Consider the following 14321-nt stretch of genomic DNA (forward strand, 5'->3'; position numbering starts at 1 on the left):
TTTTTACAAGTGTCCTAAATCACATCGGGTGTTTTTGCATTTAAGAATTTTGTGTATTTACATATTTTTAAAACCTTGCATTTTTCAAAATACAATACAAATATACTTTTATAGAAAATTATTAAGATTTATATTGGAAACTAAAGAAATGTGTATATTTTTTTCCCACCATAAATGTGTATACATATATTTTTTTAATTTAATCCAATAATTATTTGTTCTACCAAAAAAAAAAAAAAAGCACGTATTGAATTTTTTTTCCCACGACTGAGGTCCCCCACCTTAAAAAAAAGAGAGAGAGTTGTTTCCTAAAACATTGCTTTTTTTGAAATCTACAACCGCTGCGCCAATCGGCCTTAAAGACTCAGAAACCTCATGGAACTCAGTCACAGTCACAGAGCCAAATTCCTAAACCCCAAAATAATGGGAACAACGTAAGTAGCGACTGTTTCACCTGGGGGAGCACTACTAGGAAAACTAAATTCCAAACCGAACAAAATAGGTAATGTGATTTTTCTGTTTTGTTTTTGTCCAATTATTAGTAAAATGTGTGTGCCCATTTCAAGTTTATTCTCTATTGATACTGACGCGAGCAGATTTGTGTTGTTTAGCCAAAATTATAGCTATTTCTAGCGTACAGGCAAGGCTGCTGCTGCGAGTGCTCTTTTAAGCTTTTTGAAGCTAAGTTATGGACATTGAATTTTGGCTTTTTGGCTGTGTTGTTAGGTTGAAGTGTGAGTGTGATCGCCACTGATCCCTAAATTATTTTGATAATGGGAAAGCCTCTCTACTACGGTATGTATACATTTTTCGGTGCTAATTGTGTTAGATTTTGTGGATTTAGATTAAATGTTATAGCCCCATTGAAATTACTTGATTTTTTTTTTTCCACGTGAACATTATGGGTGCGTTTGTATAAGCTGTTGCAAAACTGTGTTTTGAGTTTAAAATGATCATTTGTAAAAAAGGTACGAGCAGTTGCTGTTGGGAAACCAAGATTTGGGTTTTAAAAATCCTCATTTAAGCTTCAAAAACGCCTAACCAAATGGACCCCATATATCAAACGAGCTCTATGTACAATATAGTAGTTGTAATTTACGTGGAATTTAATTAACCTTGATCTTACATTAGCCTAATTTGAGTTTTGCCAAATTCGTTAAATGTTAAATCAGTCAAAAGATTTAACAACAACATTAATAGGTTAATTAGGCTGCTAATGTATTATTTCCCTACATTTTTTTTTTTATTATTTCAGTTATACTGATGTTTACTACTTAGTCGAAGTAGAAGTAATAGAGGGTATGACTTCGGATAGAGTAGAAAGTAGGAAACAATACATTTGGCTGACCTTTACTAATGTTGAGGATCCAGAGCCAACCCAATTTTTTTTTTTTTTTTTTTTTTTTTTGAGACTTAGGCTTTGTTTTAGAGCAGATTTGTGTTGTTTAGCCAAAATTATAGCTATTTCTAGCGTACAGGCAAGGCTGCTGCTGCGAGTGCTCTTTTAAGCTTTTTGAAGCTAAGTTATGGACATTGAATTTTGGCTTTTTGGCTGTGTTGTTAGGTTGAAGTGTGAGTGTGATCGCCACTGATCCCTAAATTATTTTGATAATGGGAAAGCCTCTCTACTACGGTATGTATACATTTTTCGGTGCTAATTGTGTTAGATTTTGTGGATTTAGATTAAATGTTATAGCCCCATTGAAATTACTTGATTTTTTTTTTTTTTCCATGTGAACATTATGGGTGCGTTTGTATAAGCTGTTGCAAAACTGTGTTTTGAGTTTAAAATGATCATTTGTAAAAAAGCTACGAGCAGTTGCTGTTGGGAAACCAAGATTTGGGTTTTAAAAATCCTCATTTAAGCTTCAAAAACGCCTAACCAAATGGACCCCATATATCAAACGAGCTCTATGTACAATATAGTAGTTGTAATTTACGTGGAATTTAATTAACTTTGATCTTACATTAGCCTAATTTGAGTTTTGCCAAATTCGTTAAACGTTAAATCAGTCAAAAGATTTAACAACAACATTAATAGGTTAATTAGGCTGCTAATGTATTATTTCCCTACATTTTTTTTTTTTAATTATTTCAGTTATACTGATGTTTACTACTTAGTCGAAGTAGAAGTAATAGAGGGTATGACTTCAGATAGAGTAGAAAGTAGGAAACAATACATTTGGCTGACCTTTACTAATGTTGAGGATCTAGAGCCAACCCAATTTTTTTTTTTTTTGAGACTAAGGCTTTGTTTTAGTACTGATGTTATTTGATACTATCCTCACCTTTGCATGTGACCAAACCTCGACTTGAGATGAGTTTGATTTTTTGTTGATAAATTTGTATGATGAATCTTGGTTCACTATATTACGTTTCATACAGTTATTCTATGCGGAATCTAATGAACTTGATCTTAAGAGGCTAATATGAGATTTTCCGAAATCATCATAGATTAAAATCGCTCAAAGATGCTAAAGGATTTAAGTGCTCTGAAAACTTCTGGCAGGGATCAATATTTTTATTTTTGGGGTTGCCCCTATTATAATATTTCTTTATTACAACCGGGTTATGATGTAGGGAACGTTTATGATAGGCTTGCATTATTTTTATATTTAAGCAGATGGGGCAAAGGCAGAAGTTTCTAAAAGCTTAATCAATAGGATCTATGATGTCTTCTCTGATGGCATACATTTTTCAACACCAGTTTCCTCCTTGAGGACAAATGAAGTTGATTTGGTATGGCCTTGTCTTGGTATAATAGATTCTTAATTTTGCTGGTTTCATAATATATATATATATATATGCTCCTACTGCTGCTTTTAACTTATAAGTGCCATCTCCCTCTTCTTTTCTTAGGTACGAGGTGTTTTACGAATGTTTCAAGGGCTTTCTAGTTCCTTGTTCTATTGGGGCCAGAGTGAAAAGAGTTTTTATGCCAAAAGTGGGATATATGTGACTCACCTTTCCCATACAAGCCTTCTTAACATCCTCAACCAATTTATGTATGCTGCGACATGTTTACAGCGTGTAGAAATAGTGGTCAATAAAGTTGAGACATCTGTGAGGTTATCACCCCCTACTTTGAGGGCATTTGCATGTTCTGTCTCTGCTTGGATTAAGGTATGTTTTGCTGTATTAAATATTTAATTCCTGTAATCTATGATCTATTTTACTATAATGAAGACTGAGTTCACTTGTGTTTAGAGCAGAGGTTGCGGGATATTGCTCTGAAGGAGGAAATGAAGATCAGTGATGCTGACATTGGAACCACTCCCACCCTATTAGGTTTAGTCAATTCTCTATCAAGGTTTGTACTTGTTAAGCCTCATTGGAATTAGGTGTGGTAATTGTTGCGGTTTGGGCTATGCTATTGCCCGTTGGCAACTAATACCATCCATAGTTTCTCAACTTCAAGTTGGGATCTTTTCTCTTGGTCAAGGGGCTTACAAAATCAGGGGAAAAAATTTTAGAAAGGAAAAAGAAAAAGAGGAACATGACTTGAGAATGACTCGATCTTTTGAATTTTCATGACTATATTCTTTGAATTGTAATATCAACACTAAGACATTGTACTTTTCTGTGTTAGACACTTTTGACTCCTTCTCTAGACCCCACATTTTTATTGCCCTTCTCACTGCATTAGGCATCTTGCATTGCAATTACATAGGTTACTTTTTCCCCTGTAAGGAATTCATTGTGTTGTAATTAGATTCATGGTCTCATCCCTGTTTATCCTTCGGTTCTTCTTGTTTTGACAATCACTGATGACTGTTTATCAATATTAGCCTCTGCTCAGGTGCTGAGTATCTATTGCAAATAGTTCACGGAGCCATACCCCAAGTGTATTTTGAGTCCAGTTCTTCTGTTCCAGCTGCTGAATTGGCTGTGCATGTGCTTGACTATCTTTACAAGAAGCTCGATGAAGTATGTCTAGTGCAAGGTGGTGAGGTTGTGACTCCTGTGGCAGTATATTTTGTTTGGAATTTAAATTTTTGAGTTTCTTCTAGTTTATGCATTCAAATGTGGAACTTATTTTAATTTCAGGAGGAAGCTTATCAAATGCTACTTCATATTTTTGTTGGGAGTTTGTTACCATACATTGAGGCTCTTGATTCCTGGCTATTTGAAGGAACACTAGATGATCCTTTTGAGGAGGTAATTGTGATTAAAAATTTGTTTTATAGCCAGAAACTCAGAATAGTTTGTTTATGTTGTGCTCAAGAGCTCCTCCAAAGGAACTATACACTTTTGAAGATTGATATCATTAATGTAGACATTCTTTCCAAAATCATTTCCCTGGTGCAAGAATATTGATGATTGTTACGCAGATCACCTTCTTTGCATTGTGCGAGTGAATATTAGGGAACATCATGTTTGATGACCCTTAAAATATTTTTTTATTTGAATATTTGTGCGCTATATGTTCCTGATATATGTACTTCTGAAACTATACTTTTATCTCATGATTTAATTATTTAAAAAAAAAAAAACTCACTATTTACATAAGCAGTATTGCTGGATTGACCTTCTATTTTTAGTCTCTTTTTTCAAATATCCTTTCTAAATACTATCTTGCTCATTCTTGCATCCTTTGCAGGTGTTCTTTTATGCTAACAAAGCAATCTCAGTTGATGATGCTGAGTTCTGGGAGAAGAGCTATCTATTAAGATTTGTACAGTTTCAGAAACTAGATGATGAGCTCTCTGCTGCGACTAGCAACAGTGATCATGTACCTATAACAAATGAGAAGAAGGATACGGGTGAACGGGATTCCATCTCTATGCCTAGTTTATTCAAAGGAAAAGAGCGGGTCATTAGAGATTGCCGAACATGTCCTCTGTTTATCCATGACATATCTAAATCAATTCTTTCTGCTGGAAAATCATTGCAGCTGATCCAGCATGTTCCGACTACATTCTCAGCGACATCTCGCAAAGGAAGTGATTGTCAATTTGATGGTTTTGGAAGCTCTATTGATGGTTTTCATCGTGGGCAACATATAGCAGGGTTAACATTATCGGAAGTTTTCTCAGTTTCGTTAACAGGTCTTATAGGCCATGGTGATCACATCTCAAGATACTTTTGGCAAGATGACCTCTGCAAATCTGAGATTATCCCATCATTTGATGAATCCTTCGTGAGCAAGCTAAAAGTGGGAAATGTTGGTGGTGAAACTTTGCCATCATGCTCAGAGAAGATTTGGTATAAGTTCTTGGTTGATACATTGCTGCAGAAAAGAATGAACAATTTAAAGTCTGCATGTATGGATGCAAGTTCTTTTCTTGATGCAAATGAAGAGAATATGGTTGCAGGTCTTGGGGATAAATTGCCTCTCTTGGAATCATTCTGCCCAGAAAATCCAGTTATTACTGTCTGTCAGACAAGCCTTAGAAATGATATGGATTCCTGGAAAACATTGAACTTGTCTAAAAATTTCTATCTACCTCCTTTAAATGATGAGGCTTTACGAAAGGCTGTCTATGGTTGTGAGGGCAAATCTTCTCATGTTACTCAAGGAACAAATTATACTTTTGGTTTTCAGTTTGGTGAATCTGAGTATGCTCGTTCACAAAATGACACAGAGCTCTTAGAAGTGGTGTTTCCTTTCCCTACTCTTCTTCCTTCATTTCAGGTAGTACCAGACTGGTAGTTTCTGAGTCACTTTCTAGCTATACTACCATTCCTTAAGATTATTCCTTAAACCACCTATATGTAATTGGGCAACAGGATGATCTCCAAATGCCAGAGCTGTTACCTTTCCAGAAAAATAGCACACTTGCATCAAGAGTTCTCTGCTGGCTTCAAAATGTTGAGCCAAGAACTACTCCGCTCCCTGTGGTTATAATGCAGGAATGCCTTACTGTCTACATTAAGAAGCAAGTAAATAGCTCAAACTAATTTATAGAACTTTAGTTTCTTATTGTGCTGTTCACACACACACGCGCCCACACATGTATATATATTAAAAAGAAGCTCGCTTTTAAATGTCATAGGTGGATTATATTGGCAAGCATATATTGTCAAAGTTGATGACTGATTGGAGATTGATGGATGAGCTTGCAGTATTGCGGGCCATATACTTGTTAGGTTCAGGTAAGCAAGTTGAACTTTTAACTTCTTGTCCTTGTTGGTCACTAGGCACCTCAAATTTCTCTTACTTATTTACTGCTATATTGTTATTTCAGGTGATCTACTGCAGCATTTTTTGACTGTGATTTTTAATAAGCTGGACAAGGGAGAAACTTGGGATGATGATTTTGAGTTGAATACATTATTACAGGTGATGTTACTAAATCCAATAAAATGTTGTGCTTAATATTTGGGGTAGGATATGGGGATTCTTCTTTTCAGTTCTTGTTGTAGGGCCATATCTTCCATCTGCATGATTACTAGGATTATTGGTTGTAAGGGCTTAACTATGATTTTAACAGCTGTCAACATAACAAAAGTACAAAACTGCTTCTAATTATTATTTAGAGTTTTTTACCCATAAAAGGAATAACAACAACATTTAAGCCTTAGTCCCAAAATTTTGAGCTCAGCTATGGATCATCAATAGATTAGTTAGGGTTGGTCAGTTGTATTTTTATAAATGTTAGAAATCAACTTTTTAATTGAGTACTTTCTTAAGTCATACACTCATAGTTGATGATTTACAGTTCAGTTAATTCCTTTCCCAGTGAAAATGATGTCAATCCAATGTGTTGTTATGCATAGCATTTGAATGGAAAGTTGGTATTATAATATGGAGACAAGAACAAGGTCACTTGGCCAATAAATAAAAATGAGATCTAGAAAAGCAAATATGTAATGGAAGGCTTTGGTAGCCTGAATAGCTGTGCCCTCTTGTTTAAATTTAATACATTGGACAAAGAGAAGTAGCAGAGCTTTACAGGGTAAAGGGCAGTCCATGGGGGGATAATGTGATATCCTAGGGCATGGTTATCATGGTTTTTGGTTCAACTTTCATATGCAGCTTTGGGCTTGTTTTTGGGTTTTCTTTATTGTTATAAATTTTAGAAATTGATGTTTTTTCCTTGTGTATTTCCTTTTTCTTTTTCCTCTAACTTTTGAGAGGCACTTTTTGTGTACTTCCTTAGTATGCGGGTTGTCCCCTTTTCTGGTGCTCTTTAACATCACAATAGTAAGGAATTGTGGTTAATTTCTATAGAAAAGATAATGGGCTCATTAAATTTCTGCTGGACACCTATGCAATTTTGGTTGTATGCAGTGGCGGAGCCACACACAAGGGTGAAATTTTAAAAAACTAATTTATAGTATGTATATTATTTACATTTTAAAAAATGTAGCATGTAAAAATTGAAGTTAGCCCCCCCGAATTTTGAGTCATTTCAATGGTGCTCTTAAAAGAAAGAGAAAGTATACTAAAATCATATAATTTAAGAGGTTTAACAAATTAAGCTATGTAGAAAATGATAAATTTTTGTACATGTCTAATAGAAAAAATACATGACTTTTATATACTCATTAAAATTTAGAAGATGATAAATTTCCTTAGTAAATTAATTTATATATGTGTGTGTATAAAGGTTTGTCTTAATTAACATATTTGCATCACAACTTGGCCCCCCCAAACCAAAATTTCTGGCTCCGCCCCTGGTTGTATGGGGCTAGGGCGAACGATCTCATACCCTGCGACAAACGCAGAAAGATCATGGTGTTCAAAAACGATGATTCTGTGATTACATGGGGAGTTTTTGTTAATGTTTAACTTCATTGAATGATCGAATACACTGCAAAGGTGGCATTTATCAGTGCTATATGTTTGCTCAATATGTTTCTTGTTTCTCTTGCCACTTCATATCGTAATCATAGTAGTGGTCTGTGCTTATTCAATGCAGGAATCTATTAGAAACTCTGCTGATGGAATGCTACTAAGTCCAGATTCATTGGTTGTGTACATTGCTAAAAATCAAGGTTTTGATGGTGATCAGCAACCTAGTTTGGCTACTGTTGCCTCGCCCCCTCGTAAAAATCGTGTTCACAGTTTTGGGATTGATGGCCTTGATTTATTGAAATTCACCTACAAGGTTTATTATGTTTGGTTTCACTTTGTTTTATCTTTCAACTCCATTTCATGAATCGACTTTAATGTGTACATGTATTGGATGCGACAGGTCCCCTGGCCACTTGAACTTATTGCTAATGCAGAGGCTGTTAAGAAGTATAACCAAGTAATTCTTTTCACTTTTGGTTGGATTTGAGGTATCATCCTCTTTTTGTTCTCTAATTCTTCCAGGTTGATGTAGGTGATGTGCTTCTTGTTGAAGGTCAAGCGTGCAAAGTTTGTTCTTGATAAAGCTCGGAGGTGGATGTGGAAGGTATTTATTTATTTTTCTCCAATGCCATTCTAGCATATAGTCATTTCCTCTTGAACAGAACTTATAACTATAGATGAAGACATCTGCACAAATATTTAATTTAAGGATCAATGTTGACAAATATCATGTTTTGTAAACCACATGTTAAAGGCTTTCTGATTTGTATCATGCTCCAATTACCTTGATCTTTGTTATGCCTCTTGCAGGGTAGAGGCACTCCGACATACAACCGCAAGCACCACTGGTTAGTGGAGCAGAAACTCCTCCATTTCGTGGATGCTTTTCACCAATATGTAATGGATAGGGTAAGGCTTGTCCCACCATAGATATGGACCTTACTTTCACGGGAATTTTATCACTATTTGCATTCTTTGACTTACGGACATGGACAAAAACATGGTGTTTTTGAGTTAGGGATATTGGACACAACTCTTTAAAAGCCAACCAAACTGCTACATGTTTCTTTCCATTACATTATTTTTTTGTTTGGTGACTTTTCTATAATGTACATATGTTTGCCTGTGTACTCTATAGGTTATGTATAGTATGGTGGTTTTGTCAATGTACTTCTATTTACTGACCTTTCCTATATATATATGGTTTCGACCTTGTCTACTCACCTACCTTTGAACCTACACTGATGTAATTAATCATTAGTCACTTATATTTGGTTGTTCTCTAATGAGATTGGTTCAGTACTGTAGTGGTGTTCCATGGTGAAAAAAAATTGCATGATATTTAATGGCATAAGTTATCAAATGTAACCTCATGTTCATATATTCATGTTTTTCAATTTCCTTCATGAATTACAATTTTTGATATGGACATGTAGGGGCAGTGAGCATGTATTGAGCTTGAGTTTGTGTGTGTGTAGTTGTTAGTATGAAGAGATGTTTCAAAAACTATAACTCAGCCCACAAGAAAGAAGAAACTAAAGTTTCTCTGGAATTTTATTTTTCATTATGTGTTTATAATGATAATTTTACTGTTTGTTTCTCATTTAACGTGTTTGATATTTTTTCCAGTCAAAAATTAAGTTTTATAGTTGCTTCTTTTTCTGGTTTTGTAGTGCTTCAAATGCATTCTCAAGACTCTAAAAGCAACTCATTTTTTATTAGGGATTATGGAATTTTATGTTAGTTACCATACACAATAAATGGGTTCTACTGCATATTGGTTTTTTTTTTTTTTTTTTATGTATTGGATGCGACAGGTCCCCTGGCCACTTGAACTTATTGCTAATGCAGAGGCTGTTAAGAAGTATAACCAAGTAATTCTTTTCACTTTTGGTTGGATTTGAGGTATCATCCTCTTTTTGTTCTCTAATTCTTCCAGGTTGATGTAGGTGATGTGCTTCTTGTTGAAGGTCAAGCGTGCAAAGTTTGTTCTTGATAAAGCTCGGAGGTGGATGTGGAAGGTATTTATTTATTTTTCTCCAATGCCATTCTAGCATATAGTCATTTCCTCTTGAACAGAACTTATAACCATAGATGAAGACATCTGCACAAATATTTAATTTAAGGATCAATGTTGACAAATATCATGTTTTGTAAACCACATGTTAAAGGCTTTCTGATTTGTATCAGGCTCCAATTACCTTGATCTTTGTTATGCCTCTTGCAGGGTAGAGGCACTCCGACATACAACCGCAAGCACCACTGGTTAGTGGAGCAGAAACTCCTCCATTTCGTGGACGCTTTTCACCAATATGTAATGGATAGGGTAAGGCTTGTCCCACCATAGATATGGACCTTACTTTCACGGGAATTTTATCACTATTTGCAATCTTTGACTTACAGACATGGACAAAAACATGGTTTTTTTGAGTTAGGGATATTGGACACAACTCTTTAAAAGCCAAACAAACTGCTACATGTTTCTTTCCATTACATTATTTTTTTTGTTTGGTGACTTTTCTATAATGTACATATGTTTGCCTGTGTACTCTATAGGTTATGTATAGTATGGTGGTTTTGTCAATGTACTTCCATTTACTGACCTGTCCTATATAAATATATATATGGTTTCGACCTTGTCTACTCACCTACCTTTGAACCTACACTGATGTAATTAATCATTAGTCACTTATATTTGGTTGTTCTCTAATGAGATTGGTTCAGTACTGTAGTGGTGTTCCATGGTGAAAAAAAATTGCATGATATTTAATGGCATAAGTTATCAAATGTAACCTCATGTTCATATATTCATGTTTTTCAATTTCCTTCATGAATTACAATTTTTGATATGGACATGTAGGGGCAGTGAGCATGTATTGAGCTTGAGTGTGTGTGTGTGTGTAGTTGTTAGTATGAAGAGATGTTTCAAAAACTATAACTCAGCCCACAAGAAAGAAGAAACTAAAGTTTCTCTGGAATTTTATTTTTCAGTATGTGTTTATAATGATAATTTTACTGTTTGTTTCTCATTTAACGTGTTTGATATTTTTTCCAGTCAAAAATTAAGTTTTATAGTTGCTTCTTTTTCTGGTTTTGTAGTGCTTCAAATGCATTCTCAAGACTCTAAAAGCAACTCATTTTTTATTCGGGATTATGGAATTTTATGTTAGTTACCATACACAATAAATGGGTTCTACTGCATATTGGTTTTTTTTAATTAATAAAAAAAATTCATAAATGCAGTGCATTTTACTAATAAGGGACCTCTCCATGCAAAAGTTCCTCCAATTATAATTTTAGTGTTTTTTTTTTTTTTTGGGAGGTGGAAAAGTAAGTACTTTATTAAGGTAAACTGGCTAAATCAGCCTTAAGTACACGAAAAAATTGTGGTGGAACATCCTCCATCCACACTGATAAATCTGGAATGTCAATTGCATATCTTGCTAGACTATGAGCGACACCGTTACCTTCTCTCTTAGTGTGAGAGTAAAGTAATTGACGAAAACATTGAAAAAGTACCTTTACATCCTCTACCAGCAAACCAAAGGGTGCCAAAGAAACACTCTCATCAGACAAGGCTTTTATTACAACCAAAGAATCACCCTCAAGAACTGCCCTTGAAACTCCAATCTCTGCTGCAAATGAGAGTGCCTTAGCCGCTGCCAGTGCTTCTATTTCCTCAACACTGTAAGCTTGAGGTAATATCTGTGAGCACGAAGCAATAACTAAGCCAGAGCTATTCCTTAAAACCACTCCAATACCTGCCTTGTTCTTGCTAGCAAACACTGCCCCATCAAAGTTAATCTTCACCAAATCATGTGGAGGAGGAACCCATCTGATTTTAGCACGAGGTTGACAACGAGGTAATGGAGATGCTTGACAAGCCCGAAATTCACATAACCTGTCTCTTGATAGCTGCTCAACTAGATGAAGGGCAGGAGCTGTTTGACAGAGGCGAACCTGGTTCCGTTGTGTCCATATAGACCATGCCGTGACTGCAAAAAGTTCTGGGCTTTTTTCCTGCTCAAAATCCAAGACAAAAGCTCCTTGAAGTCCCCAAAAAAACCTGAACTTCGAAACTGCCACAGCACCAGGTCTGACCAGACAATGTCCAGTTCATGGCATGACCACAATGCATGCAATGGAGACTCAGAAGCAGCATGGCACTGATCACACTTTGGGTCTACAATGATAGTTCGTCGGACTAGATTTTCCTTTGTTACTCATTTAACACGTTTGATATTATTTCCAGACAAAAATTAAGTTTTATGGTTGCTTCTGTTTCTGGTTTCGTAGTGCTTCAAATGCATTCTCAAGACTCTAAAAGCAACTCATTTGTTATTAGGGATTATGGACTTTTATGTTAGTTACCATACACAATAAATGGGTTCTACAGCATATTGGTTTTTTTGTTTTTAAATTTATAAATGCAGTGCATTTTACTAATAAGGGTGGTATTGTCTTAATTATGGATTATATTACTTTTTCAATTGGAGGCCTATTGGTATGGGCTACACAATGGGAGGTAACCTCCTCTCCCTTTCCTAAACCATCTCCCTTGGTGTAGGAAGGATTTGGTTCAAAGTTCCTTGTTCTATAACAAGAGATTTTATTAGCCGACTCCAAAGCATTATGTTCCTTTTCACATGGTTGTAGACACCATGAATTAGTAGTTATGCATGTACCATTTTGCATCTAAGTTTATGTTTTCAAAAGAATAAGAACTTGTTAGATATCTGACTAGGATTTAGTAATCAGGTATATCATAGTGCCTGGCGTGAACTGTGTGAAGGTATGGCTGCCGCTCGATCCTGGGATGAAGTCATAGAAGTACATGAGGCCTACTTATTGTCAATTCAACGGCAGTGCTTTGTTGTCCCAGATAAACTAGTGGGTAACTTTTGCCTTTCTTTATTGGTTGTTGTGACCTAAATGCTTGGATCTTGTGTAATTCAGTGATTGTTTTGAGGTAATGCTGAGTATCTTCTCGTGATCTCTTTGAATTCAGTGGGCTCTGATTGCAAGCCGAATCAATATTATCCTTGGATTAGCTCTTGATTTCTACTCCATACAGCAAACTCTTAGTAGTGGTGGAGCAGTTTCTGCAATCAAGGCCAGATGTGAAATGGAAGTTGACCGTATTGAGAAACAGTTTGATGATTGCATTGCTTTCCTACTCAGAGTAAGCTTCTATTTATCCTAGTATTGATTCTTTATAATGTGAATGTCAAAGTTTGCATTGAACTCTGGTTTTCTGACTGTACAACATCTTTTCTGTAAGCACAAATATATGCTCAAGTAGATGTGCATCCTCAAGTAGTTGCACCCACAAATACATGCTTTCTTTCTTACATTCACCACCTTAAAACGGGCATGTTATAGTTTGTGGTGTTCTACGCAGGTCCTATCTTTCAAGCTCAATGTGGGGCACTTTCCTCATTTGGCAGATTTGGTTACTAGGATCAACTACAACTATTTCTACATGTCTGATAGTGGAAACTTGATGATTGCACCTAGCTCTGAAACTGTTGGTTTGAGAATGGGGAAGGCCTTTGTAGGTAGAACAGATTGAATGGTGTTGTCTGGGATGGTTGTGATACTACGTCTCTGAACATGTTTCAGGGCAAGTGTGTCCTCTAGATTGTACAGAATTTGAAAAAGCCTATATCACCATGCTTTAGGGTTTGTTGATAGAACATGATGGATATGGAGGAAGTTGCTTGTGGCAGCAATGGACCCCTTGGCCTTACCTATAGTTCTCAAAATTGCCACCTGTAAATTAATCTCCATTTGCAATGTTATGTTTCATTGCCTTCCTTAAAACATGTGCAGATATAAGGTGCTCTAAGACTCGGTCATGGTATTTTAATTATAGTAGACTACTGTTTCATGAGTAAGAGTGGACTGTGAATCATTTTCTCACATTGTCCTCTAGGGAGAGATCTTTGGTGTGATGTGGGGTTATGCCTTTGAATGTGATAGAGTTTTTAGCTTACTGGAAAGTTGGGGAAGTATATAAGAATGCTATGATCTTGGAATGTTATGCCTTTGCCCCATATTTGGTGTGTTTGGCATGAATGGAACTCTCATATATTTGAAGGATGTGAACTTCTGGTGAAGGATGTTAGTTTTCTTTCATTTCTTCATGTATAACTTGGCTGTATTAGGGTCGTGCACCATTTTGCACCCTCATGTTACATGTTTATTAATATTATTATTACTAGTCATAGACCCACGCAATGCGTGTGAATAAATAATTATTTTGTATTGTAATATAATGTATAATTTTTTTTTCTAAATTTTTTTGAAGATAATTTGTTCTCCCTAAAAATTAAATAATTTCTATTCGGTCCAATTCGGTCCACATGGTCAATTTCGATCCCCTTTTAGTCCATTTTAGACTAGTTAGGCCTTAAATTGATTCTTTTTGTATGTTTTCTTTTCAATTTTAATTCAAAAAATCATTTCTTCTCTTAATTTTTGGGTTTAAAAGTATAAAATTTTATTATATTTGGGCTAAACTTTTTAGTTTTGAGTTAAAAAATACAAAGATAATACTAAAATAGACATTAGAAATTCG

The 14321-nt window shown here is 35.4% G+C and overlaps 1 protein-coding gene across 3 annotated transcripts; it reads left to right on the plus strand.

Annotated features, from left to right (window-relative positions):
* Window positions 1-1486: 1486 nt before the first annotated feature.
* LOC112022549 (uncharacterized) lies at window positions 1487-13968 on the plus strand. Of its 3 annotated transcripts, none has more exons than XM_065763677.1 (18): window positions 1488-1633; window positions 2386-2505; window positions 2624-2739; window positions 2860-3123; window positions 3213-3310; window positions 3789-3951; window positions 4048-4158; window positions 4601-5635; window positions 5731-5883; window positions 5997-6096; window positions 6189-6283; window positions 7866-8054; window positions 8142-8198; window positions 8274-8345; window positions 8552-8650; window positions 12500-12631; window positions 12750-12923; window positions 13143-13968. In XM_065763677.1, exons 2-18 carry the CDS (start codon window positions 2472-2474, stop codon window positions 13311-13313), a joined length of 3063 nt encoding a protein of 1020 aa, XP_065619749.1. In that variant the 5' UTR covers window positions 1488-1633; window positions 2386-2471; the 3' UTR covers window positions 13314-13968. The 3 variants fall into 3 exon arrangements, with proteins under 3 accessions (XP_065619751.1, XP_065619749.1, XP_065619750.1); XM_065763678.1 differs by having other exon boundaries at window positions 2455-2505; XM_065763679.1 differs by lacking the exon at window positions 2386-2505 and having other exon boundaries at window positions 1487-1633.
* Window positions 13969-14321: the final 353 nt, after the last annotated feature.

Source organism: Quercus suber, unplaced genomic scaffold, assembly GCF_002906115.3.
Source record: "Quercus suber isolate HL8 unplaced genomic scaffold, Cork oak 2.0 scaffold_518, whole genome shotgun sequence".
Taxonomy (NCBI): domain Eukaryota; kingdom Viridiplantae; phylum Streptophyta; class Magnoliopsida; order Fagales; family Fagaceae; genus Quercus; species Quercus suber.

Bases quoted from the DNA above. Each gene is read 5' to 3' on its own strand.
- LOC112022549 (XM_065763677.1), top strand. From the start codon at position 2,472: ATGCTAAAGGATTTAAGTGCTCTGAAAACTTCTG. The intron at 6,284-7,865 runs GTGATGTTACTA...TATTCAATGCAG, and splicing joins AGTTGAATACATTATTACAG to GAATCTATTAGAAACTCTGC. The intron at 8,651-12,499 runs GTAAGGCTTGTC...TTTAGTAATCAG, and splicing joins ACCAATATGTAATGGATAGG to GTATATCATAGTGCCTGGCG.